General features: G+C 43.8%; 1 protein-coding gene across 1 annotated transcript in view; it reads right to left on the reverse strand.

Moving 5' to 3' along the window:
• The window catches only part of LOC146805332 (cilium assembly protein DZIP1-like), a 1,720,714-nt gene that overhangs the window by 340,841 nt on the left and 1,354,037 nt on the right, over positions 1 to 25,836 (reverse strand). The window contains exon 17 of the mRNA XM_085622543.1: positions 9,115 to 9,223. Within this exon, the coding sequence (XP_085478669.1) occupies positions 9,115 to 9,223 (109 nt within the window). The remainder of the gene's footprint in view (positions 1 to 9,114; positions 9,224 to 25,836) is intronic.

A 25,836-nucleotide genomic window follows, 5' to 3' on the forward strand; every position in this document is an offset into this window, starting at 1 on the left:
CAAGCCCCATCTTAGTAATAACATAAATGAACAGAGTGAAGATTAGGTAGCGTGTCAAAAAAAGCCACATGGTTGAACGTTAGAAAGAGGAGAAGGGAGTAAAAAGGAAACCAAGACCTTCCAAGCCCCCGAGAGTCAACATCTGTGAGACAGGAATGTACTAAGGGTCGACTTTCAGGCAAAGGAGGGGCCAACAGCACCCCACCCTGTGAAAGCAAAGGCACTGAGGGTCCATAAGAGAAAGAAGTAGCGCTGTATGTAATCACTGAGTCATTTATCATCTCCAAGTCAGGAGAACGTCATCACAGAACATGTTGGAGATCGATTTAGACAGGTGGGGAGTAGCAGATAGGTTCTGCAGTGATGACAATACCTTGACTGTACATCGTTGGTCATGCTGGTCCTGAGAGACATGGGGACCCCTTCAGCTTTGGCACAGGATATATAACTTTCTGACTGTCGGAGACATAACGCTGATGCCGGGGTTTTGATGCCGGGGTTTTGAGGCGATAGTATCAGAGCAAATGGCGTAGGAGGGCCCTCCCAGGACTCCAGTCAGTCTCATCCTGACTCCGGATGGAGGAAAGAATGAGGTTGCTGGTTGGCAGTAATCCCCAGTTTGGCTTGAAAGAGTCATGCATATTTAAATCCCAGTGAACGTAGTCTCTTTTTGACTTTCATGAATGAGGAGTATTTACCTTGCACGGAAGGAGAACAGTCAAGGAAAATCATAATTTTCACATTATCTATTCAAATGTGATCTTTCTTCTGGGCTTCAGCCAGTATTAGGCCTCAGCTCTTGACATTGAGCAGGTGGGTGAGGAAGGGTTTCAGGAGTGCCCCTGGTTGCGGGTGATGGGCTGGCACCCTATGTGCTTTCTCCACCACAAAATAGGAGGACAACAAGCTGGGGCTACCAGTTGGTGCAGCCAGATCTCCATGAACCCAGGAGGGTCATCCCCCTCTGTTCCCTCCGGGAGAACAATAAGGCAAATATTATTGCTGCAGGATGTCCTTGCCAATTCTTTGAGCTTATCCTCGAACATCTTCAGGCGTTCCATAATTATGTTGAGTTCACTGTGAGAGATCCTGAGTGCAGGAAGTAAGGGTGTCTATGGCCGCTGTGTTTGCTGACACTTTCTCCTTCAGTTTTGTTTGATTTTTCCAAAGCAAATTAAAGTCAATAGCTAAAGCATCTACTTTCTCCTTCAAGGCAGGTTGAGATACCATGACATCCATCAGTAGGGTCTCCAATATTACTCAGGGTCACATCTTGTGGATGGGCTGGTGAAGCCATGGATGCCGCCATGCAAGTACTACTGGATGTTTGCTGTTCTCATTTCCGCGTACCGCGTGTTGTGCCCATGCAGGCTGATGATTCCTGTATGATGAATAATGGATGTAGAGAGTGTAATCGGTGGTGGAGCGAAGCATGCATTTGATATATGTCCTGCTCCTAACCCACCTTTGTCCTTCTTCGATATTCTAAGGCTATAGTGGGGGCATGAGCAGTCGGGGGTCCTTCGGGTAAGAGGTGGCTTCAGGTAGCGCGATCGCGGTCGAATACCGCAGAGAAGAATGCGATCAGGTACCGTTGGGGGATAGTGTCTATGATAGATCCCAGATAACCCAACATATCCCGTGTTCAATGGCAATAATCCCAGATTCGCCTCAGACCCACCTGACCCCTGGGAGAACAGGGGGGCACGAGCAACCCAAGCCAGTCTGGTGGTGCAGAGAGGCAGTTGAGGTACAGAGTGTACTCACTTTTGTCACCAGGCCACTAGTGGGGAAAGGAGGGGGAAGAGGGAACTCACCTACTGCAAGTGTGCTGTAATGTTCTTCACATGCTGGGCAGAAGTGTAGTTTATCACTTATACCATGTCCGAAAGATCGCTGTCCACTGTCCGACGAAGGCCGGTCAACTTATATAGGTATACTGGAAGTGGGCTGCATCCAGTTGCTCCAAGCAGTCCCCCGACTCTCGGTGCCGGGTCCAGAGGGAGGGAGGCTGAGTCTATGCAAGCTTCATGTCCAGAGGCAATGGTACGCCTGTAGAACAACAGCAGAATGTCAGGTGAGCCACAGGAGGGGCCACATCCAAGTGGCCGCCCGCTCTATGGTGTTAAGCCTCCGAGGGGTGATGGAAGGCCTGCATGGGTATGTGCCTGGTGTGAGGCTGTATGCCACTAGTGGGTCCCCAGGGGTAGGCTGTGACCAGGTGCTCCAAGCCATCATCCCACCTCGATCGCTGGGTCTCCAGGTCCCCCAAAAGAAGCACTTACAGCCAGCCACCAAGTCCACATAGACCGTGGGACTGCACTGGTCAGTTAGCTTCCCGGGCCTCCGTGCCCTCCCGGAAGCCTCGCCCTCGCAGAGACCACTAGCAGCTCAGAGTCCCAGTTCAGTTCAGTTTATTAACAGTTTGGTAAAAGGCACACAGATGATGGACGGAATGCAGAGCAACTCAAACATTCACCCCAGTCAAGAGATTTTGGTTAAATCCATTGTTCTTTTGCTCACCATGACACCCAAGTTTTGACCCAGCCATATGCAAATCAGTCTTGACTCTGTGTCTCATGGGAACAGTTCATCCCGAACTGCCAAGCCAGGTCCTCCCTGGACTGTAAACATGCATACTGGGACCAGTTTCGGGGCATCACCCCTAATCAGCCAGGCTAGCTTGTATCCAGTGGCACAGTGAGCCCAGAACCCATGTCTGATCATATCTGGTGCACTTAGGGCGAGAAAACAAAAGACACACAGATGATGGACGGAATGCAGAGCAAATCAAACATTCACACCAGTCAAGAGATCTGGGTGAAATCCATTGATCTTTTGCTCACCATGCCACCCCAGCCATATGCAAATCAGTCTTGACCCTGTGCCTTATGGGAACAGTCCAGCCCGAACTGCCAAGCCCAGTCCTCCCTGGACCGGAAATAAGCATCCTGGGACCGGTTTTGGGGCATCACCCCTCATCAGCCAGGTGATCATGCCTAAAAAGGCCATACAAAAAGTTCATATCAACACATAATTCACATCGTAAAAAATGTATACTTTTGAACTAAGACAAAACATTATTTTTTTGGTCCTAATATACAAATATACTTCACCAGTCTACATACAAGCATATAAAATCAACAAGTACTCCTTTTAACCCTAACCTTTCCATGTCAAAAAACATTGAAAAACATTCAAATCTCTCCATTTTCATAATAAAATGACCGACCTTAACCCCCTATCACAAAAACATTTCTTCCATATTATTTCCATACAGGGTTAACATTATCTCAGTGCAAAAATACAACCCAGTTTGGTGCAAACTAATCCAATACTTTCATAGATGCTAATATTTGTATCTCAAACATTAAGTAAAAGAATCGGCAAGTATAAAAAACAGTTTCTTATATTAAAAAATAATTACATTTTGATTCAACAGTCCTGTATAAACCATATACCCTATAATAAAACAGACATTAATATTTTCTATACTAAAAATAATCAATTATGAATGTATTAAAGGTGTTTTTTCTTTTGTGCAAGATTAGACAACAAAGTGAAAAATGCTTGTTTTATTACTATTAAGAAAAATTACCTTTCATCGCAATACCCTTTCTTATATTTGAGAATATAACTGAAACATAACAGCCTCCGTATACCCATTCCATATTCTTATTGCGGCAAGAGGTTTTTCTTAATTAACTGATCCTGAACAACAGTCAAGAATTTCCATACTGCATAACACAACAAGTATATTATCGCATCTTAGAATTAAATGAAGGAGACACTATGTATGTCAAATCTGAGTCAATCTACAGGTCATTAGCAACAACGTTCTTCTACTAACTGAAAAACTGGATCAGATTATAAGTAAACGCAAAAAGGTTGGCGGTCACCTTAAGCAAAAGGGACCCATAGCTTTATCCATCCCGGGTTACTGGACCAGCTTCTATCTTATAAAAGCTGGTACTTGCCCCAATCTAACCTTTAAGGCTCACCTCCTTCCATGTGTGCTCTTTATATCCTGCAAAGAAGATTGAATCTGCCCTATACCATACATCCTTTAAATGGCACAGGTTATATTTCTTACACACAACTTCTAGATCACTCCTCCTATTGCCCTCTTTAAGTAAATACTTTACTATTTGCTTCTGCTGTGTAACGGACAGCACTTGGAGTTTTTCCCCTACTATATGATCTAATGAAGCTTTAACATCCAGTTGGTTACCACCCACTTGTCGGCATACTTTTCCTGCAGGCTGGATTTTGTAATTTGCCAGCCGCAGTCCGTGTAGGTAACAGCGGTGGGGCTGGGTGGGGGGAATTTCGAGGGAGGATGCAGAGGGGAAATTAAATACATAATTAGTTTATCCTCTGCATCGTCCCTCAAAATCTCCCCCACGCATCACTACTGCTATTACCTGCATGGACCGCAGCTATAATTTGCCTTAAGGAACCCTCCTCAGCTGTAAGAAGACCTAGCCAATAACTAAGTAGCCATTGCTTAACATTAAATAGGGCATTTGTTATGCCCATTTCAAGTCTCAGAGCGCTATTTAAAGTTCCTCTGGATAGGCCATCTGTTTCTTCCAGACATTCATTTCAATGATTTGCAATCTTCTTGCAAATCTTATGGGAAAAACTACTCACCCATACAGAAGCAAACTCGCTATTTTTGTATTATATGTATCTCTTAGCACTTCAGTGGATTTATGCCCTAGTGCAATATCCATCCTAAATAATGCTCCTTCAATGGCCTTAGCCATCGCTTCCTGTATATCCATATGTGGCATGAAATTAGGATTATAACTGAATAGAAGGCCAAGATAGCGGTATTCTTCTACCTCCACTACTTGAACTCCATTTAGCCATCACATAGGACGTCTCTTCAGTCCCTTCCCTTTCGTAAAAACCATTACCTTAGTCTTAGCTGTATTTATTTTCAAAAAGTTGGACCTGCTATATTCAAAAAATGAATCAAATTGTCTCTGCAAGGAGCTCAGTGTTCCAGGATTTCCCCCGGAGGCTGACTGGGGCAATCGAGGTATCAGGGTCCTGAAGGGCGAAGGTGGAGCCCATGTGTGCCGCCGGGTGATGTTGGTGGCACACCTCAGGCATGATCGCAGGCAGCCGAAGGCTCCCAGGGGAAGGCAGAGTTCAGTTATACCGAGTTGCTACCCCATCAGGGCTCCAGGGTCTCCATGGGGAGGCAAGAGCCGGCCGCTGGGGATGTGCTCTTGGAAGTTATAGCGCATCTCAAGACTGTCACTAAGTTTCAGTAGGCCGGTTCGCTTGTCATAGTATCTAGTGTCTCACGAGACTCCCCCGGTTGATGTCTGGGTCAACTTAGGGGCAATAGGTTCCCTCTGGCGTGATGAAGTCAGGATAAAGCAGGCCATATCTGGAGCTCCACTAAGTTGCAGCTGCCATGGTCAACGGCTCTGCCACATTCCCAGGCTTGAGACGTCTTACACAAAAGGAATCTTAATCCAAATGTGTTCTAAAACCTCTCAAGATGTGGAGGTATTCACACCTCACCAGAACACAAAGTGCTTGTAACTGTTAGGAATTTTAGGCATGATGTTATGGGAGATGTGATGCTGGTCACTGTCAAATATGGGCTGGAGTATGCCATCAACTCTTTCTGATCAGTTACATAATCGTCCACTGATTCTGTAAGTTTCAGAGAACAAAAGGGCTTGGTACACAGATCACTAGATCGTCACATTGAGAATGCCAACCTGAGATGTTTGGTCAGGATGCATGTCTTTACAGTTCTTCTGTCGTAGGACAGGGGTAGTTTGTTGCGCTCAGACTTACAGCCTGCAACTGCACATTTGATGCCAGAGAGACTGAGATTTGTTGGACATGGCCTCTCCTATATTGTTCATCATGGTCAATGACAGTTGAAAGAGTATTAGGGATATGTGTAACATGCACGTTTGAGGTTCTGTAGGTGTGATCAGAGGCATCTGGATCCAGTTACAGCTTCATTTCTTGAGGTTGTGGGTTTTTCTTCGCATCTTGCTGTGGAAGGTTTGCATGTGTGAACTGCTGGACATTATTTGGCAGCATTTCGCCTTTTTTGCAATACGTATGGATATTTCACTTTTTGTGGTGTCTCATTTCTTGACTGCTTTTGTGAATGCATTCCTCTGTGATTTACCTCAACGTGATGTGTGTCTAGTGGATGGCTCCACTTTATATATCCATGCAGAGTTGTGAGGTCAAGTAACTTAATCTTAGAACTTTTTTTCTAGTGGCAATTACTTCAAACAGGAGGCTTTTTCTAAAGAGTATGCAGTCATTTGAGTAATATATGAACTCTTTCCCAGTGTGGCAGACTGAATCCACCACATTTCTACCCATTGTGAGTCATGAAGCAGGTCCATATAACAGGCTACAGGACCCAGTGACATCCATTCCATCCATTTTTTCTGCACCACCACAGAGGCTAAGATACAGAGGCTAAGATTACAGAGGGCATAATGTAGAAAGAAAAAACAATAAAAATAAAAAGACATATCACATGAAAAGAACAGATGAGTACATTATGTCATCCTAATGACTACATGCTGGGAAATTACTTATGTGAACTTCTCCCAAAGCATCTCCGAAAGAAGGATGGTGGCGAACCACCCTAAGATTTTGCTTTACTAGGAAATTCTACTGGAGTGCTCTGCCAAATTTTAATTGTGCCTGATCCTCCACTGCTTGGCAAATGGTCTGAATCTGAACTTCCTTTAAGAAAGAAGAGGTAGCTGCCTTTTTTTTCTTTGTCAACAAGGCCTCAGACACATCAGATGGGAGTTTACCTTTGTTCTATGAATTAAGTGAATGAGAAACCTCTTGGAATCTTTTCTTTGCAGTCACTCCTTCCCTTTGGATGGATGAAAAGGAAAGAATGAAGGTAGGGGAATAATCTGTGATAACAGATTCATCAAAATCACCTTTGATAAGAAGGAAGTTTCACTCTCATGGTCACTATATTCTTAGAAAAGATACTGAAAGGGAGGAAATGCTGAAACCCTGATGCTACTTTACTCTTCATTCTGAAGTTGATATAAAAGCGCTGTTTTACATAAAAGACATATATGCATCCAAGAATAGAGGGTGGTTCTGAATGGAGGTAAGGCTAATACCTGGTTAAGATCCCACAAAGAAATTTTCAAGAGAGTAGTGGGACCTTGCTCTGAAGACATTTCGGAAATGTAGACAAACCTGGGAATTTGAAAAGGGAAAGGGAAAGATTGGTCTAATGAAGAATCGTCAATCAAAATTGCAGCCTGTTTGCAGCTCATTGGGTCAGTAGAGGCCCTTGCCTCCACCCTTCTGACAGACTGCTGCCCTCAACATTTAGAGATCCTCACTTGCCTAGCAGCATTCTCTTTGGCCATAGTGCATCAGCTGTTGTGGCAAACCAGGATGCAGTGTGAGCTGAAATGTTGGTGCAGCCCTCTAACCATTCATTTTTGTTTTCCAGAAACAAACGATCAAACCAGAATTTGGTTTCTGAAAAGCAAAATATAAATTTTCCTAACCTGTATAGGGGAGAGGAGTTGGCCTAACGGCTAGGGCGGTCGACCTCAAATCTGGAGAACTGGGTTCGAGTCTCGGCAACGACGCTGAACATCCTGTGATTCTGGGCAAATCACTTAATCTCCCCGTGCCTAACAAAAGAAAAAAGAAATGAATGTGTCCTCATGTAACGCAACTGGTGCTATGTTAAGCGCTCTGATACCCGATACCTTTGGGTCAAGTTTGCGCTATATAAAACTCTGCAAAATAAAAAATAAAATGAAAATAAGGAGTTTTCTCCCTGCATGTGTGAACCATTGTGTCTTTCCCCTATCGCTGTTTGCTACATCCCCGGTCTGTGACAAAATCACAATCTGGATTATGATATGAGCATGGGGCCCAGAACTTTGAATAAACATTTACAATATAGTTAGTAGGCCCAAGCTGGGATATAAGAGCCTTGACCTGAGTTTCTAACTGATTGTGAGTTTGTTTAATATTCTGTATTCCTCAAGAAATCAAAACTGGCGTGCTTTGACGCAGCCAAGAAACTGAAAGTGATAAGCGAAGCTTATCTGCAGATCTGAACAGAAACAAATACCTAGACCATTCAACAGTTCTTGTTCTGCTACTCCAAATGGTTATCAATAGGCACTTTTCAGGGACCTGTGACCTTGGATAGTCCTAGTACTTGAGGTCCACAGAATGAGCACTTGAGGAAAGTGCAGGAAGATGACTGTCATGTTGCGAAGATGTGCCACCATGATGTGAAGAATTGGACAGAGATCCGCGCACCAGCTGGAAACAGGACATCACTTCCAGCTCACATAGAAAGTGCTTTGAACAAAGGGGCATTCAAGGTACAACCCTGACAGAAGATGCATGGAGGAGGTTAGTTTGCCCAGGTGTAGGTCCTAAAATGTAAATTGAGGGATTTCAGGAAATAATGTAGCTAGAAGTTTTGCTTACTTCAGGACAGAAACATCACAACGACCAGTAGTACAATAACCATTCATGGAACTAAGGACCAGCAGTGGACTGTTCTGTAAGGGAATTAGCATGAAATGGGTGCGAAAGCAGTACAAGAATGTTTCAGAAAAATGGATACCAGAGGACAGAATTAAATTGAAACAATGTATTTCAGGATTTAAACTGATTGCCTGCACTGATAGCACAATGGATGTGGACATTGTATGCAGTATCGCCAAACATGGACCTGCATAATCGATGGGTACCGATTTTTGTACAGGTTTCGTTCTACAATTGCCTACATTAAATTAGTGTTGTTGTTTGAAAAAAACACTCCTAGAACAAAACCTCAGAAGCTTTGAAATGTAAAAGATTTGTGAATCAACAAGCTTATAATAGCAATAAATATCTTAAAGGCTGAGCATTTACAAAGATCATTTGGATAAGCTTTACAAATGGAAATGTCAAAGACAACACTCAGAAAACTATGTGTGTTCTCTAGAAATCAGGGTATAATTTAAAGATAAACCCACGTTCTGTTCTCTTTAATGTCCTGGAATATTCCTCTGTAAGTAGGAACAGTGATTCTAAAAACATAAGAGAATGTAGGAAAATAAAACTTACTTTGGTTTACATTGGTTGGAGTCCTTTGAAGCATACTTTATTGGCGTTTGTAACTTGCAAATGTAGGTTGGACATGATGATGCACATTCCTGATTCACGTTCTGTCTCCCTAAAAAAGATATACCATTCAAGACGAAGTGTGGCATATTTACACGGTACGCACTACATGGGTTAGAGTGTACATATGTTTTCACATTGTTTTAATACTTTATGGTAGTGTTCAGTATGATGTGTTTCCTAAGCCCTTTGGCAACAAACTAAGTCACTCTGAAATATCAAAGATACCAATTAATTGAGCAGTTTTACTTACCAGAAACCATGGTACAATTTGTCCCTGGGCACCCATCTTATATCATCATGTACCGATAAACTGAAATGGGTGTGTAGCTTTTCAAAAGGTGCAATGCACTTACTCACTACATCCTACACCACCGGTGTGACTTTCCACTTAGCTCTGAAACTAATAGTTCTAAAATTATCAATAACTAATTATTGAGCTTTTTAAGTATGTAATTACAGGAATGAACAATTAAGCCCCAGAACAGCACCTCTATCTTTCAAAGCGCACACTCCCAAAACCTTGGAACCATTTACTGCACGACCCTCATTGTCATTCTTTATGCTATCTAGGTAGCAAGTAGATTTACCAAATAATCCACAGATTCTCATTCGTACTGCACTCCACACAATTACCCATCCAAATAGCATCCTGCTCTAATACCCCATTTCCCAGGCCCACATATGCAACTTCATCTTTCATGTCATTCAGCCAACACTTATCTGAGGAAGTAAACGCAGACTACGTGGAAACCACCGGGCTACTTAGCTGTCAATGGACTAATTGAATACGTTGTTCATTCCTTGCCTTTCATTTTAAAGATTCAAATGTACAAACCACAAATGACTGTCCAATTGGTGGTTCCATTTTGTCATACTGCCCTTAATAAGGATGGTTCTTCTACTTGGAACTTCCTCTGAAAATTTCTGAAGACCAGGCAAGAGTATGGTTAGCCTTCCTTTTGCTTACAATTTCTGTCTCCTACAGTGACCCGGGCTAGTTGCTTGGATGCCTAAAACTAGCTTTCTCCACATCCCAAGTCACCACTATCACATTATTATCTGCTCTCCTACGCTTTCCAATCTTGTGATCAGCATACAAGTTTTTTGGTCCTTGTTGATAACTACTTTCTGTTACCAAGCCAAAGTATCCGACACACTGTGCTCTGAGGTAACATACTTATAGTATGTTGTTCATAAAAAACCACAAATATGATGATGATGATGATATGAAAAGCAACAGCTACAGCAACAATATTAGTACAATATCATGCATTGAAGAGTACTAGTTCTACCAAAACTGGCTCAAATATCCAGCCCCTCAAAAAACCTTCCACCAAACAATAAGTACTCATCACTCTTCTTGACCCTTTTATACAAGATATTAATAACTAAGTGAACACACACAGCAAAATATGGGTCCCCACAGCTTTACTTTTTTCCCTTTACTTCCCCTACATTCACTTCACACCTAATATCTAAACTTGCACCTTATCATAATCATAAGGCTAACAATTTCCCTATCTAATTTAGATTTAATACCACAAAATTCAAATAGTATCTTGCATCCCACTCCTTAATGACTAAATGAACTAATTTTAAAGTATAATAATCAAGCTAATAAATAATTTTAGAATTCAATACATTACATGTACCTGTTTTTAACCCTAAATTAATGATGTTAATTTAAAATAATACATCCTATTCTAAACTATTACAAACTGTATCCCTATTCCCAATTATATAGAAGTATTTACATTTTAATGTTACTCAATCTTGTTGATACTAATCTTCATTTAAAATGCACTGAATTAAAATAAATTATTTCAAAATATTGAATTAAATGACGTAGTTAAATACACCGTAACCCTCAACCACTTTTAATGACATGAATACTCAGCAATTTACAGTAATACTAACTCTAAATAAAACAAAGAGCATTATTATCACTGATTTTTAAATATTTTATTGGTCTGCCTATATTCAACTCCAGCTTATTGGAAAACTGCATGTCACCAATTCGCACAATAAGTAGTAATGAAAGAAAGTGGGCTTTGAGCCAGCCACTGATTTTTTATACATTTTTCATGGTTTGTGATAGCTCATATGGACTGTTTCCATTAGGTTTTGGTGAGGAGGTAATATGTAGTCCATTTTTTAAAATGCAAATACAGTTTCAAATGAAGCTTGCCTCTCTGAGCCAGTCTATAGTTTCTGATGCATTTTGTTTTGCTGAAAAAATACATTTATTGCTACTAGATGACTGTGTTGTTTAGGAACTGTGTACTGTTTTGATACCAAATCCTTTCATAAAGACACAGTGCTATTTACTAATTACCTTTCCTCATGTATTTATTTTACTTTGCTGTCATGATAATATGCTGTTGCATTTACAGGCATTGTATGTTCACAAAGTAAAGACGTGCTGTACTCAGAGATTTTAGATGTTGCCTACAGACAGATTTTAGCTGTTTGTTGTTGAAAGACCTTTTGTGAACGCTACCATGTAGAATTATCCTCCGATAACAATACTCCCAGCTTTGGGCTAAATTACTGAGAATATAATGGCCAAACAGCTATTGTGTCATCTAATGGAATTCTACTGTGTGAATCTGTGGCAAGTGGAATTTTTTCCTGGTATGGGTTTGAGTGAGGCTTGCCTTTTGCTATTAATTAAGATCCTTTTTTGATCAGGGTGATTCCAGAGCTCTTTGTTATATAAACCAAAATGTATTGTTTTAGTATAACAGAACATTAAGATACACAATGCGTTAACAGTATTAAAATTCATCCAGGAGAGCAGTGAACTTCATCACACCAAATTGAATGCCGACAGGAACATAGAAGTTCCATCATCGCCCCCATATCTTGCAGTATTTATGTGGGCAGCTTCTAGCCTTATAGATCAAATCCTTCATTTTCTTACCACTGTCTACTGCTTTACTCCATTTGACAGTAGTGGAGGGCCAGAAGATTTCCAATACTGAGTGTGTCCCTTTTGGCAATAATTGTCCCAATGCCACCCAAGTTATGCTCCCCTCTGCAGCCTCCCACATCTGTTAGGAAACATAGGACGGCAACACTGGAAGAGCGATCCCTGGGCCTTCCAGTTATTCGAAAGAGAGTGGTACATTTTTGTACCAGTATTTTGCATTAGCGGAGCAACTCCAAACCACATAGAAAAAAATCACATTCAACAGCACTACACGAAAAGCACGAGAACAAGGTAATCCAGCCAGCCCACTATAACTTCATGGCGGTGAAGTCACTTGCATGCAAATAATTTAAGTGTATGAGGTGCAGCTGCAAGAAAATGATAAGTTCATGAGGAGCTTTTTTACCATCCTTCATATCACTTTTGTCCAAGGGATACACCCAGGCTGCCCTTCATCTTTTAGCAGCCTAATCAAATAAGGGATTTTATAATTAGAGATCTGTATATGTGTGAAATTCACCCTCCCAGGTTCCCAGTGGGACAATGAGAACCTTGGCCTCTAACGGGCTATATTCATGGGGATAAAGCAAAGAAGTCTGGTAGTAGGCCAACACATGTTGGAAATGAAAATATTTATAAAATTAGGTATTGTGCAGGTCAAATTCCTTTTAAAGAAAGAACTTCATTTGTTTGCATTGCCAAACATCCTCCATCATGGAAATTGGAGGACTATTGGATGTGTGACTTACTTGTCAGTCCCCAGTAAAGGGCACTGCCGGTGCCGGGGCTTGTGAGTCAACCGCTACTTGTGGACCTGCAGCACGGATTGTGCCACCCACGTACGTAGCCCGAAAAAGGTATAAGTGAATGACGTTTGGTATGCCTGAACTCACCATCTAAAGACACAGTCTTTAGCGAGGGTGCCCTTTTTATTTTGAGTTCATAGAGGCCACTTTTAGAAAGTGGGTATTATTTTGCTTGGTCATTAAGGTATGGCTCTATTGGATTGTGGATTGCCTGTCTGGGTTTTGGAGGACAGAAGGCTGGGGGGCCGGAGGGGCTCCAGATGGTCTGGATAGGTCAGGAAAAGGCTGATTAGACCTGGGATGCGATGAGGGAAGGGGGAGGAATTTCCTTGCACCTCAAAGGGCCTGGTCTGCCTCTGACAAAGCCGTCTCCACCTCCTGCCAAGAATTCACACCAGAGAAGGCCCAACTGGTTCTGGCCGGACACCGACACACTCTGCCTGGCAGATCAAAGGATTTTTATGTACAAATTCTGGGTCCCAGACCCCTGAATTTTAGAACTCACCTGGATCAAGAAGACTGCACAGGAGAAGCGCTGGAGAAACTGCTAAGAGGAACACCCGCTTTGCTGCGTGCTTTGCTGGGCTGACCTTCAGTGGCTGCTTCTGTCGTGGGCAGTGAAAGGCCTGGACTGGACTTTCTGCAACCAAATTGGTGAGACTCTCCAAGGGCTTGAGGTAGAGCTTGCCCCCTGTTCACGAAGTCTCAGGAACAGCAAAGACTTCAGGTTCTTCGACCAGCAGCACTGGGGTCTGTGTGTTTTGTGCTGCAACCCCAAGAACGCCACTCGACGACATCTACGATGACCCTGCCGAACCAGTGCCCTGAAGGCACTGCAGAGGGCACCGCTGCAACGCCACACCGTGACCCTGGTCCCACCGAGGACGCCTGCTGATGCCATCACCGATCCGCTGCTTGCACCGTGACCTGTGGGCACCGCACTTCGCACCGCCTTGCTTCATGCCGAAGCTGTGCCACCACAGAGGGCACCGCAGCCACGCCACACCGCGACCCTGGTCTTACCGCGGACACCTGCTGATGCCATCCCCGAGCCGCTGCTCGCACCGCACCTGTGGGCCCGCACTCGCTTTGCCACTGGATTCAAGCTAGCCTGGCTGATGAAGGGTGTTACCCAGAAACCGGTCCCAGGATGCTTGTCTCCGGTTCAGGGAAGACCTGGCTTGGCAGTACGGGATGGACTGTTCCCATGAGGCACAGGGTCGTGACTGATTTGCATATAGCTGGGTCTTAACTGAGGTGGCGAAGTGAGCTAAATAATGATGATGGAGTCAACCCAGATCGGTGACTGGGGGTGTGTCTGAAAAGTTTCAGCGCTTTCCAACATCTCCTTGTGTTTGCTTTGTTCTCCCTAAGTTGGTAGGGTATGCCCAGACGTGGGTCTCTTGCTCACTTTGCCACTGGAATCAAGCTAGCCTGGCTGATGAAGGGTGTTATCCAGAAACCTGATGAAGGGTGTTACCCAGAAACCGGTCCCAGGATGCTTGTTTCTGGTTCAGGGAAGACCTGCCTTGGCAGTTCGGGCTGGACTGTTCCCATGAGGCACAGGGTCAAGACTGATTTTCATATAGCTGGGTCTGAACTGAGGTGGCGAAGTGAGCTAAAGAATGATGATGGATTCATCCCAGATCTGTGACTGGGGGTGAGTGTCTGAAAAGTTTCAGCACTCCATCCATCATCTCCTTGTGTTTGCTTGGTTCGCCCTGAGTTGGCAGGGTATGCCCAGACGTGGGTCCCTTGCTCACTTTGCCACTGGATTCAAGCTAGCCTGGCTGATGAACGGTGTTACCCAGAAACCGGTCCCAGGATGCTTGTTTCCGGTTCAGGGAAGACCTGGCTTTGCAGTTTGGGCTGGACTGTTCTCATGAGGCACAGGGTCAAGACTGATTTGCATATAGCTGGGTCTTAACTGAGGTGGCGAAGTGAGCTAAAGAATGATGATGGAGTCAACCCAGATCTGTGACTGGGGGTGAGTGTCTGAAAAGTTTCAGCGCTTTCCAACATCTCCTTGTGTTTGCTTTGTTCTCCCTAAGTTGGCAGGGTATGCCCAGACGTGGGTCTCTTGCTCACTTTTCCACTGGAATCAAGCTAGCCTGGCTGATGAAGGGTGTTATCCAGAAACCGGTCCCAGGATGCTTGTTTCCGGTTCAGGGAAGACCTGGCTTGGCAGTTCAGGCTGGACTGTTCCCATGAGGCACAGGGTCAAGACTGATTTGCATATAGCTGGGTTTGAACTGAGGTGGCGAAGTGAGCTAAAGAAAGATGATGGATTCAATCCAGATCTGTGACTGGGGGTGAGAGTCTGAAAAGTTTCAGCGCTCCATCCATCTTCTTCTTGTGTTTGCTTTGTTGGCCCTAAGTTGGCAGGGTATGCCCAGACGTGGGTCCCTTGCTCACTTTGCCACTGGATTCAAGCTAGCCTGGCTGATGAAGGGTGTTACCCAGAAACCGGTCCCAGGATGCTTGTTTCCGGTTCAGGGAAGACCTGGCTTGGCAGTTCGGGCTGGATGGTTCCCATGAGGCACAGGGTCAAGACTGATTTTCATATAGCTGGGTCTGAACTGAGGTGGCGAAGTGAGCTAAAGAATGATGATGGATTCAACCCAGATCTGTGACTGGGGGTGAGTGTCTGAAAAGTTTCAGCACTCCATCCATCATCTCCTTGTGTTTGCTTTGTTCGCCCTGAGTTGGCAGGGTATGCCCAGACGTGGGTCCCTTGCTCACTTTGCCACTGGATTCAAGCTAGCCTGGCTGATGAACGGTGTTACCCAGAAACCGGTCCCAGGATGCTTGTTTCCGGTTCAGGGAAGACCTGGCTTTGCAGTTTGGGCTGGACTGTTCCCATGAGGCACAGGGTCAAGACTGATTTGCATATAGCTGTGTCTAAACTGAGGTGGCGAAGTGAGCTAAAGAATGATGATGGATTCAACCCAGATCTGTGAATGGGGGTGAGTGTCTGAAAAGTTTCAGTGCTCCGTCCATCATCTCCTTGTGTTTGCTAACAATTTTGACATCTTGAATTAATCTTTATTTTGCTACTCTTCAAACTGCCAGATTGATTGCTTCAGCTGAGCAAAAGTCAGTGCAACTGCAATAGGACAACACACAGGAGGGGTCTTGCAACACAAGTCGCCTACACAGATATGTCCCTATGCTAACAAGCTGACTCCTCCACTAAACATGATTCTTTTTGCTGTTTTTTAAATCCAAAACAGAAATGCCAAGATATTTTTGGGCAAGTTTTTTAATTGCACTAAAATCTAACCTTTTCATGTATACTGGTACACTCACTGGCAGAGACACTAAGGGCTAGAGGACTCCAAAGCCCATAAGTAATTCTACCTGCCAGGAGATGGGGGGCTGCTTCCTGCAACATGGAACAGGCACATAAAACTGTGATTACTTGCTCATGGTACAGGAAGCACATGGGACGTACCTAAACACATGCCTGGGCCAAGACCGGGCCCGGAGAGGGCCTTTCTGAGCCCGTCAGAACCCAGAGTAGGCTGGGCCACCCCCATGGTTTAGGGCCTCTGGGAGGTAATTACACCTATATATGTAGCCCTGCCCACAGCTGATTCTTAATGTTAATTACTTGAAGATGAGGAACAGAAACATTTGTATGCTTAATGGGAGCAAGAGAAACCCAGCTCCACCAAAGGAATCTATAACTACCTGGCTTCGGTGATAGGGGCTATTAACTCAGAACTATGCTTGGTAGAACACAGGATAGTTGCTGTGAAAAGACAGTCCACATAAACAATGGTGGAGATACATGCTGTGCCCATTAACAGTAGTCTGGAGTGTTGACCTCACCTGCAGTAAATGGTATATAGGTTCATGTATCCAACAAGTTGGTCAATACAGGTGGAGCCTGTACTTTCCTCAGCAGAAATTCCTGCGTTGTTAAGCAATCCTCTTAAGATATCTCAGCTACAACTATCGCTTTAATTGGGTTGTTTCCACTGAAAAGGAAAAAGAAGGAGATAACTGCAATTTTGGCAGCAAAAGGAAATGAGAATCAAGCTCAGGGGCAAAGCCAGGGCCTGACAAAGGTAGACTTGGCAAACTCCAGTGAGAAGAGGCATAATAATAAGATCCCGCTTGACAGATCAGGGTTTGAATCCCGGCTAAAAGATCTTCTTTCAAGTAGCTAAACAGGATAGAGAAGCTGTTTAAGGATTTTAGCACCCTGGTACTAGGAAAATTAAAAGAAATAGATGCAAAGCTAGAGTTTTTAAAACCCCTTCCCTTGAATCAAAGAAACTACATCCCAGTACCCCGCAAAATAGAGCACGCGTGCAGATGGTTCAAAATCTCAAATGTGCTCCAATATGATATAGGTTTTCAGAACCATCCCCCACCTAGAAGTATCCCATATATCTGATACAACTGACCCTAAGGGACTCAACGAATAGGTCAAATCTCCAAATGATTTGTGTATATCTCTAGCTTCCCCCAGAATGAATGCCCTATGTTATAGTTTTAAAGGATACAGTCGCTGGGCCATTCTGCGCTTAAGAATTAAACGAGGCACTGGCTTAAAAAAAATCAGGTTGGGCACGCAACCTATCAGCTTAAATACTTTCAGTGACAAAAACAACATTGGTTGGAAATTGATTAAATGAATCCCCAGCCGATTACATACACATTAACTTTGGAAGACTTTTTGTTGCAAACTGCCTTCTGTATGGCTTCAGTCACAGAATCCATCAGCAAGCTCTATTTAAGCTATGCTGCTGGGGTATTTTACAGGCCAGGTGTTTCCACCCTTGCTGAGGACACAGGGAGTTCAGGGTGGCTCTGGTCAATGGACACCTGGGGTTGAGACGAGGAATAGTTAAGAAGCTCTTTCGTCATTGGAGCAGTTGGACTGACTCTATGTTAAGATTCTCTCAAAGAATTACGAACAATTGAAGCTCTAGAAGGCCACCACTAGAGCCGTCATAGTTCAATCCTCTTCTGCAAATGTTTTATCTAATTTCCCTGTTAATAAGCTTAATCCAAGCAAGAGCCTTAGGCTGATTTCCTGGCATGTGGCAGGCATTTATTCCAAATTGAGCAACCCAGTTTGGATCTCTTTGGTCTTGAACTATGACATTATTTGCTGTCAGGAGAAAACTTAGGTTCCTGACTATTTCTGCCTTAATGGATTTCATTCTTGTTGCGCTGCAACAAACCTCTTAAGGGTGGAAAGAGCAAAAGGTGGCATGGGCACCTTGATTTCAGTGAACTTGACAAAAACTGACAGTTTCATCATTTACCTCAACTCCTTTTTATCATATGTTAATATCTAGTGTCTCCGAATCATTCGATTTGCTGTTGTATGATTTTTATGATAATACTTTTGACGATGGTGCTACACACATGACCGAAGACTTAGATGTGCATTTAATTAAGATGTACACAGTGTGTGGCCTCCAGGATCCCAAAGGGAGAGTGAAAACCCATTTACAACACATCCCATACAGGGAAACCTTGAAAAATATAATTTTGAGGGATTTGGTCTGTGCTAGTGACTTTGGCCAGTTAGATTTCTTATTTCTTCAGACTTTCAAGGGCGATGGAAATTGTATCACTATTGATTATGCAATTTGTCCTGTGTTGTTGCTCTTCTTTATTAGACTATAATGTAATAGCCTACTGTACGAGTGACCATAACTCGCTCACATGTCCTTGGACTAAGTTTGCTGGAAGTCAGCTCTCAGGAAGAAAGTCAGCAGTTAGAATGTGCACAGAACAAAGTCAACATTAAGTGGGATAAAGTGAATAAGCAACATTTAATCAAGAACTTATTAAGGAAAACCAGGATATATTTGAAATTGTTACTTATTTTAAGGAAGAACTGGGTAATATCCTAAATGCTTTTACTTTACTGTGTTTCCATCTCCTCTAAGCTCCTGGTACATAAGCGGGCCAAGTTTCAACGTCCTATTGGGTGGGCCGACCTTGAATATACAGTTGCTCTCAAAGGATTAAAAGCAATACTTAGTAAACATCTGCAAGACAGGACTTTGTACTACAAGGAAAGAGATTAAGAAAGATTATAAGAACATTTGGGAGACCAGAAATACCGAGACTCGAGAGAAGGATTGAGGAGATTTGGAGAGGGCAGGGTCACTCAAAGATAGTTCTGCTTGTTGGAAGGTGCTTAAGCAACCCTATCTTAGGGATTACCAAAGAACTCAGATTGAGAGCCTCGTTCCGATACATGTTTGGGTTCAACACTTTACTAAAATGTTTGACCCTGGTGGTTACACATTATGTTTTGTAAATTCTGATGAGGTTTCTATTGATCAAGAGACTGCATTTCTTCTAAATCAGTCTATTAGTGTTAATGATGTTGAGTGTGCCATTAGGAGAGGTTTGTCTGGGAAGGCCACAGGAAAGGTCCCCTGTGGACCTATTTAAGAAGAATGTAGCCCTTTGGGGATCCCTTATCATCATCATCATCATCATCAGAGCTTTATTTCGATAAAAATTGTATCATAAAAGCAACAACATACATACATAAGAAATACAATTTATCGATTGGGAGAAAATATTAAAAAGTTAAATAAATACATTTGATACAGAATATTTACATTCAAGTAAAAAGGAATTAAATTTCCATATATGTCCCAAAGCTTTTGATTTGATAGAAAACAAGCTAAAAAGATAAAAAAGATTTTTAAAAAGGCTAAGAAATCGTATCAGGGCAGAGATTCTTGACCCTAATTATCCAAGACCACCCAAGAAATTTGGCTACACCACAAACCAGTACTGCGCTGGTATCTGATTGCAAAATCCTGAGGGCTACATGATAGTTCGATGTGCCCAGCTGTCTGCAGACTGGGCTTAGCCATCTGCCTCTTGGGTTTTTATAAGCCGGGCACTCAAACATAAGGTGTGCTTTCAACTTTCTCACTACAGCTTGGACAAAATGCCGTGGTCTGGAGGGGAGGCTTCCATTTATTAGTATACTCTCGGGTAGGTAATGTGCCCAATCTAAATTGCATATAAAGTGTTCTGTCTCTTGGTTTCTGGATGAGATCAAGATAGGGCTCAAGGCTGACAATTTGTTTGTGTGAATAAAAGGCTTCTCTTAATCTACCTTGGTTAGGTTTGCTAATCTCTTGGGTATCAATACATGCCCAGTAAACTCTTTTAAGATCAATCTTGTTTATTGGTTTGCCGGACTCCCAAGCTTCTCTAAATCCTAACTGTAGAAGAAGCTTTTTGATATTACACAGCCAGCCAACTCTATGTGAGCCTGGAGTGTTTATCACTTCTCTAAGGCCCTCTACGTACTTTGATAACTCGGGGGTTCGCCATAAGCGGGCCCAAAAAAGCAGGGGACGCAGTCTTGCCAAATCCTTAATTGCACGCCTACCCAAGTCACAAAATAAAGGTTTAAGGGGAGTACACCTTGGAACTGAGACCAATTCCCTCAAGAATTTGTTTTCTGACCCAGAAATTTATTTGACGTCATCGAAGCCCCAAAGCTCAGCACCATACAGGGCGGAGCTGACAGCTTTTGCTTGGTAAATCACTAAGGCGGGTGCGATGGGTCTGCTCTGTGAGGAGCGATGTTCTTTGATGATGGCCCCCGCAACCCGCTTGTGATTAAGAAGCATCTTATCTAAATGGGGTCTCCAACTAATATTATCAGAGATTCTAATACCAAGATAATCAAAAGTTTTCACAAACTCGAGAGGGACTCCATCTAACTTGAGAATAAATTTAGGTGGTCTACGTAAATTAAACGAAAGAAGTATGGTCTTTGAGGTGTTTATGATCAGTCCTCTTAAATTGCAAAACAGGTGAAATCTGTCCAAGAGCTTCTGCAACCCTGCCGGGGTCTTGGAAATTAGCAGGGTATCATCTGCAAAAAGGAGGTTCGGGAACCTTATCGCCCGCCAGGGCCGGAGCATCTGCTGGAATATCTTGTAAAAATGTTACCACCCCATTCACAAATAAGGAAAATAGGGTGGGTGCCAAAACACAGCCCTGTCGAACTCCCCTATTAACAGGGATTTTTGCAGTTTTTTGATTCTGGGTTCCCCATCTAATCTGGGCAAAATTGCCCTCATGCAGGCAAATCAGAAGGTCAAGGATTGGCGTTGGCACACCCATTTCCCTCATGACTGACCACAAACGGTCACGTGGGACCAGGTCAAAGGCAGTCTTCAAATCTATAAAAGCTAGATGAAGACTGCCTTTGCCGATCGTGCCCACCTTCCAGTACAAGAGGAGGAGTCTAAAGGCCTGGTCAATTGAGCCTGTATTTGATCTAAATCCTGTCTGGTAATGGGACAGAATATTATTCTCATTAACCCATAGCAGGATTCTCTCCAGCAAAGCTCTGCCAACCACCTTCTGACCAGCATCAATGAGGCTGATCGGTCGGTAGTTTGCAGGGTCCCCCCTAGAGCCCTTTTTGAATATTGGGACCACCTCAGCTCCTTTCCATGAGTCCGGGACAGATGATCCATTAATGAGGGCATTGAGCAAAAGAGTAAAATACTTTGCCCAGTTTCGAGAATCAGCTCGAAACAAGTCACCAGGGAGACCATCTGGGCCAGAAGCCTTAGCAGAGACTATTTTATTAATGGCAATCAAAACCTCAGACTCAACAAAAGGATCACATGTATCCACAGTGGAGGTGGTTACTATTGAATGATGTAAAAGTCTAGGGCTTTGTGCATCCTCCCCAGAATAAAGTTTTTTTAAATGTGTGAACCACTCTTGACTAGAAATATGATTAGGTGTGATGTCAAAATCCGAACCTGAGGACATTCTACACAATTTCCAAAAAGAATTTGCGTCCTTAGCCAGACTAGCGGCTTTAAGATCCTGCCAATGGGATTCCTCCCATACGCGTTTTGCTTGCGTCACTGCCTTTCTGTACTCTTTTCTAGCTCTTTGCACTAGGCAAGAGTCAGAGGTTTTAACGGCGGATATTAGTATAGTCTTTTTTTGCCTGCACTCTGGACTATACCATGAGCCTGATACATTATGAGATTTGTTAGAAATTCTCAAAGGACAGAATATCGAAAAAAGTGAACCTATCTTCGTGACTGTGTCGTTATGAATGGTCCCCACCCTTAGACACCCATCTGGATCGCTACATGCTTTTTGCAGTTTCATGGTGTTGGCTAGCAGGACCTCCTTAATGGCTATCATTTTCTGCTCATTACAAATAATTTTAGGCCATTTGAGGTATCTCCTGCAATTTGATGGAACTACTTCTTTGGAAAGAATAATAGGACCAACACCAAATCCTGATGGGACAAAAGACCATGGGCTCTTCAGAGTTAAGCACAGAGGGTTATGGTCACTTTCGATAGATGGAACTATGGCCATATCTACTGCGTTTTTCCATAGTCGTCGATCAATCAAGATGTAATCAATTTGCGATGGGCAAGACATTTTATTAAATGTATTAGCACCGTGGAGATCGGATGGGAAACGTCCATTAGCTGCTCTTAGGCCACATTCTAGTGTTATAGCATTTAGTTGGATTGCTACTGGTGTCCCTTTTTTAATTGGAGGTAGTGTTAAAGGTGGAATAAACCACCTGGCATCCTCATTCTCCACCTCAAGAAAGTCGTCTGTAGCCAAGGGTTCGAACGTACAGTTCATGTCACCTGCCACCAAAATAAAAGAATCAGGTGAACACAAAGAGAGTTTGTCTCCCAAATCTGTTACTATCGATGATTTAGAGCCGCCACTTGTTCCTCTGATATAGACATTAAAAAGCTCAATGACAGGGCCGCCCCTAGACCCTCTCAACGTCAATCTCATTATATCAGGGGAAATGTTGAAAAACCCGCAAACCTCAAGATTGAGGGCGATGCTCACCCAGACTATAAGTCCTCCCGAAGGGCGTCCTCGCCCCTTCGAGATTGCTGGAACACAAAAACAGGCATAGCCATGTTTATGTAATGGAACAAGGCTCCAGGTCTCTTGGAAGATGCATATATCATGGCCTGTAATCAACTCATTCCAATCTGGAAGAGAAAGTTTGGTTCGCAGGCCAGCAATGTTCCATGAGATTATTTTAAGGTTTGGGAGAGGGGGCGGTGAGATGTCAGTAGCGTTATCATGGAATAGATGCAATTGGGGTGTATTCGCTCCACCTACATTGATAGCATTAATATTATGAGTCGTAACAGAAGATTTTTGGGGTTGGGCCATTTGCATATCATAACCAAAAGAAGTACCTAATTTACTTGACAAAATCACATCAGGAGTTAGTCAGTCAATATTATCAAGCACAGAGTGGTTTGCCTCTTTTAGGTCCTGTTCTACACCCCTTCTCCTATTAAGTTTGACGGGGGTATCGCCTAAATTGGATGGCAGATGAATCTGAGGAAGAAGTTCTAAACTCTAAAGCTAGGAGGCCTTCAGCCAAGGAGTGGTTAGCCAGAGTAAGTTCAACAGTTTCTGTCAGACTATCCTCAGATCTATGTCTTTGTGCTCGAGTAATATCATCCCTTATTAGGGATCGACAACCTCTGACATAACGTAACCAATGGGTGACCTTATTTGTTAATGATCCTTCATCTTCTCTACCTTTTGCTAGCGGAACCCCAACCATGTAGACCGTGGGCTTGTTAGGGACTAGAGATGTTTTGTCTAAATTGGGGGGCATAGGTAGACAAGAATTAAAATTACTACGCAATTGGTTGGTCTGACTAAGATGGTTGGATAGGGTGGGGATCGAATGGGACTTCTTAGGAAGGTTAACAAAGTTAGGGCCTACTCTGTGCGCTGCCCTTGGTTCTATTCTGCTACATTCAGATAAAATGGCAGGGGAAGTGTGAGTTTCAGTATATCTTAAGGTGGCAGGCTGAGTTGGGATACAAGATGCAGGATGTGGGGGTTTGTCAGTAGGGGTTAATACAAAGTGTGGGACAGATTTTTTGATAATCGACATCAGTTCAGAGATTAGTATTTTCATTGCACCAATTTCCTGTCTTAACAAATCAACAGTTTGCCTGACGTCTAATGCCCCCCCACCCGTTGGGGCTCACATTCCTTTGTCATATTAGTCATAAATCGTTGATCGGGCTCTAAGACCGGTTCAGGAAGTGCAGACAAATCAGAATTATCAGTTAAGGCCGCATAGCGGTTGGAGCACACAATCACTACAGGGTCAAGGGGTACTGGGATTGCATCAATTGTCAAAAGGTCTGGTCCAGGATTGACCGCCAGAGCGCTTCCCTCATCACTCCCTCTCTCCTCATTTTGAGGTGCTGGGTGACAAGGGGGTATTTTGCTGAACATTTGAGGGATGGACTTGGTGCCAGATCGGTTTTTTTTCAATGTGAGAGGTTCCGTACCGGGTGTGGATATTACATCCGGGGCAGCTTGTCGTATCAGTTCACAGTCCTCAACCAATGATTCGATGCGATCCATTGCGACAGGGCCATTCGATAGGGCTTTCTTACAGGACTTCTTAGCTTTTTTCCGTTTGGCTGCCCCACCTATGTTTGCTTGAGTCACTCCAGTAACATCTAGCAACTTCCTCTTGCCCATAACTTACAATGTTAGTGTCAGAAAATCGTAATAGATGACCAAATCAGGAGGAGAAAACAAGGACAAAAGGAGAAGTGCAACACAGATGAATATCCCCGTAATGGTTGGAACGTTACCTTTAGCAGGACGCCGAGGGGCCCAATATACCTCAGAGGGTAGGCCCAGCCCAGCCTCATACAGCCCCGGACGGCCACAGATGGCCCGCCCTTTGCCCGGGCTTAGCCCGGTGCCACCCGCGCGCGGCCTCGCGACACGGGGGCTCTCCTCAAGTTAAATACACCTCCGGCCGCCGAGGAGGCGTGTGCGGCTTCCTGCCGCAAGTGCTGGTGGGAGATGTAGTCCTCCCCTCACTGTGGCCGCGCCGAGATGCAAGGACGGCGGTGGCGGCAGGGGAGACAGGCGGCAGGCAAAGGGAGCAGCAAGCGAAGGAAGCAGCAGGGTATGGTAGCCTGGACCTTTTGAACAGCAGTAGACAGAGCCCCCGCTCCACCGGGGCTCTCCTCAAGTTAAATACACCTCTGGCCGCCGAGGAGGCGTGTGCGGCTTCCTGCCGTAAGTGCTGGTGGGAGATGTAGTCCTCCCCTCACAGCGGCCGCGCCGAGATGCAAGGACGGCGGCAGCGGCAGGGGAGACAGGTGGCAGGCGAAGGGAGCAGCAAGCGAAGGGAGCAGCAGGGTATGGTAGCCTGGACCTTTTGAACAGCAGTAGACAGAGCCCCCTACTAATGTGATAAGAGCAGCAATAGTTGGCCCTCTAGTTCCTTTCTGGAGTGAGGAAGTTGTTGGACACATTTTCAAAAAAAGTGATAGAAACCACAGAGGGTGCTATCAGCCAAGGTTGTTGTTAGATAGCACTTTAAACATACTTGGAAGGATTTTAGTCTCTAACTATGAGGACATGGCATCTGAGAATCTGATATTGTATTATGTCCAGTTTGACTTTTGGCCAGGCATAGGGTTCTGTTGAGAAATGTCTTAACATCCATCTCAGAAATTGGAAGCACGTACCCGCCAAGAGAGGGACTATCTACTTTTGCCCCAGGACCTCTCCTGTGCTTTCAGCCCAGTACTTTGTTCTAAATTGTGGGATATTATGGGGGAGTGGGCAATGACAATTTAATTTATTGTGTTGTATACACTTGGACACTACAGGCAAGATTTGTGATGATATTAGGAGTGAACTTTCTCCTAAAGTAAGATCCAAGCTGGGTGTCCACTAAGGTTGTGTGAATGCTCCTTTCTTGTTTTTATTGCATATCAATGGCCTAGATAAATATTTGTGTAAGGCTGCCAAGGATTTGCCTTATCTTGGAAGTTTTTAATCCTGGGGCTTCTCTAGGGGGATGGCACGGTTCTAATAGCAAAAACCGCAAATAGGCTTCAA

The sequence above is a fragment of the Triturus cristatus genome, chromosome 8, assembly GCF_964204655.1.
Source record: "Triturus cristatus chromosome 8, aTriCri1.1, whole genome shotgun sequence".
NCBI lineage: Eukaryota > Metazoa > Chordata > Amphibia > Caudata > Salamandridae > Triturus > Triturus cristatus.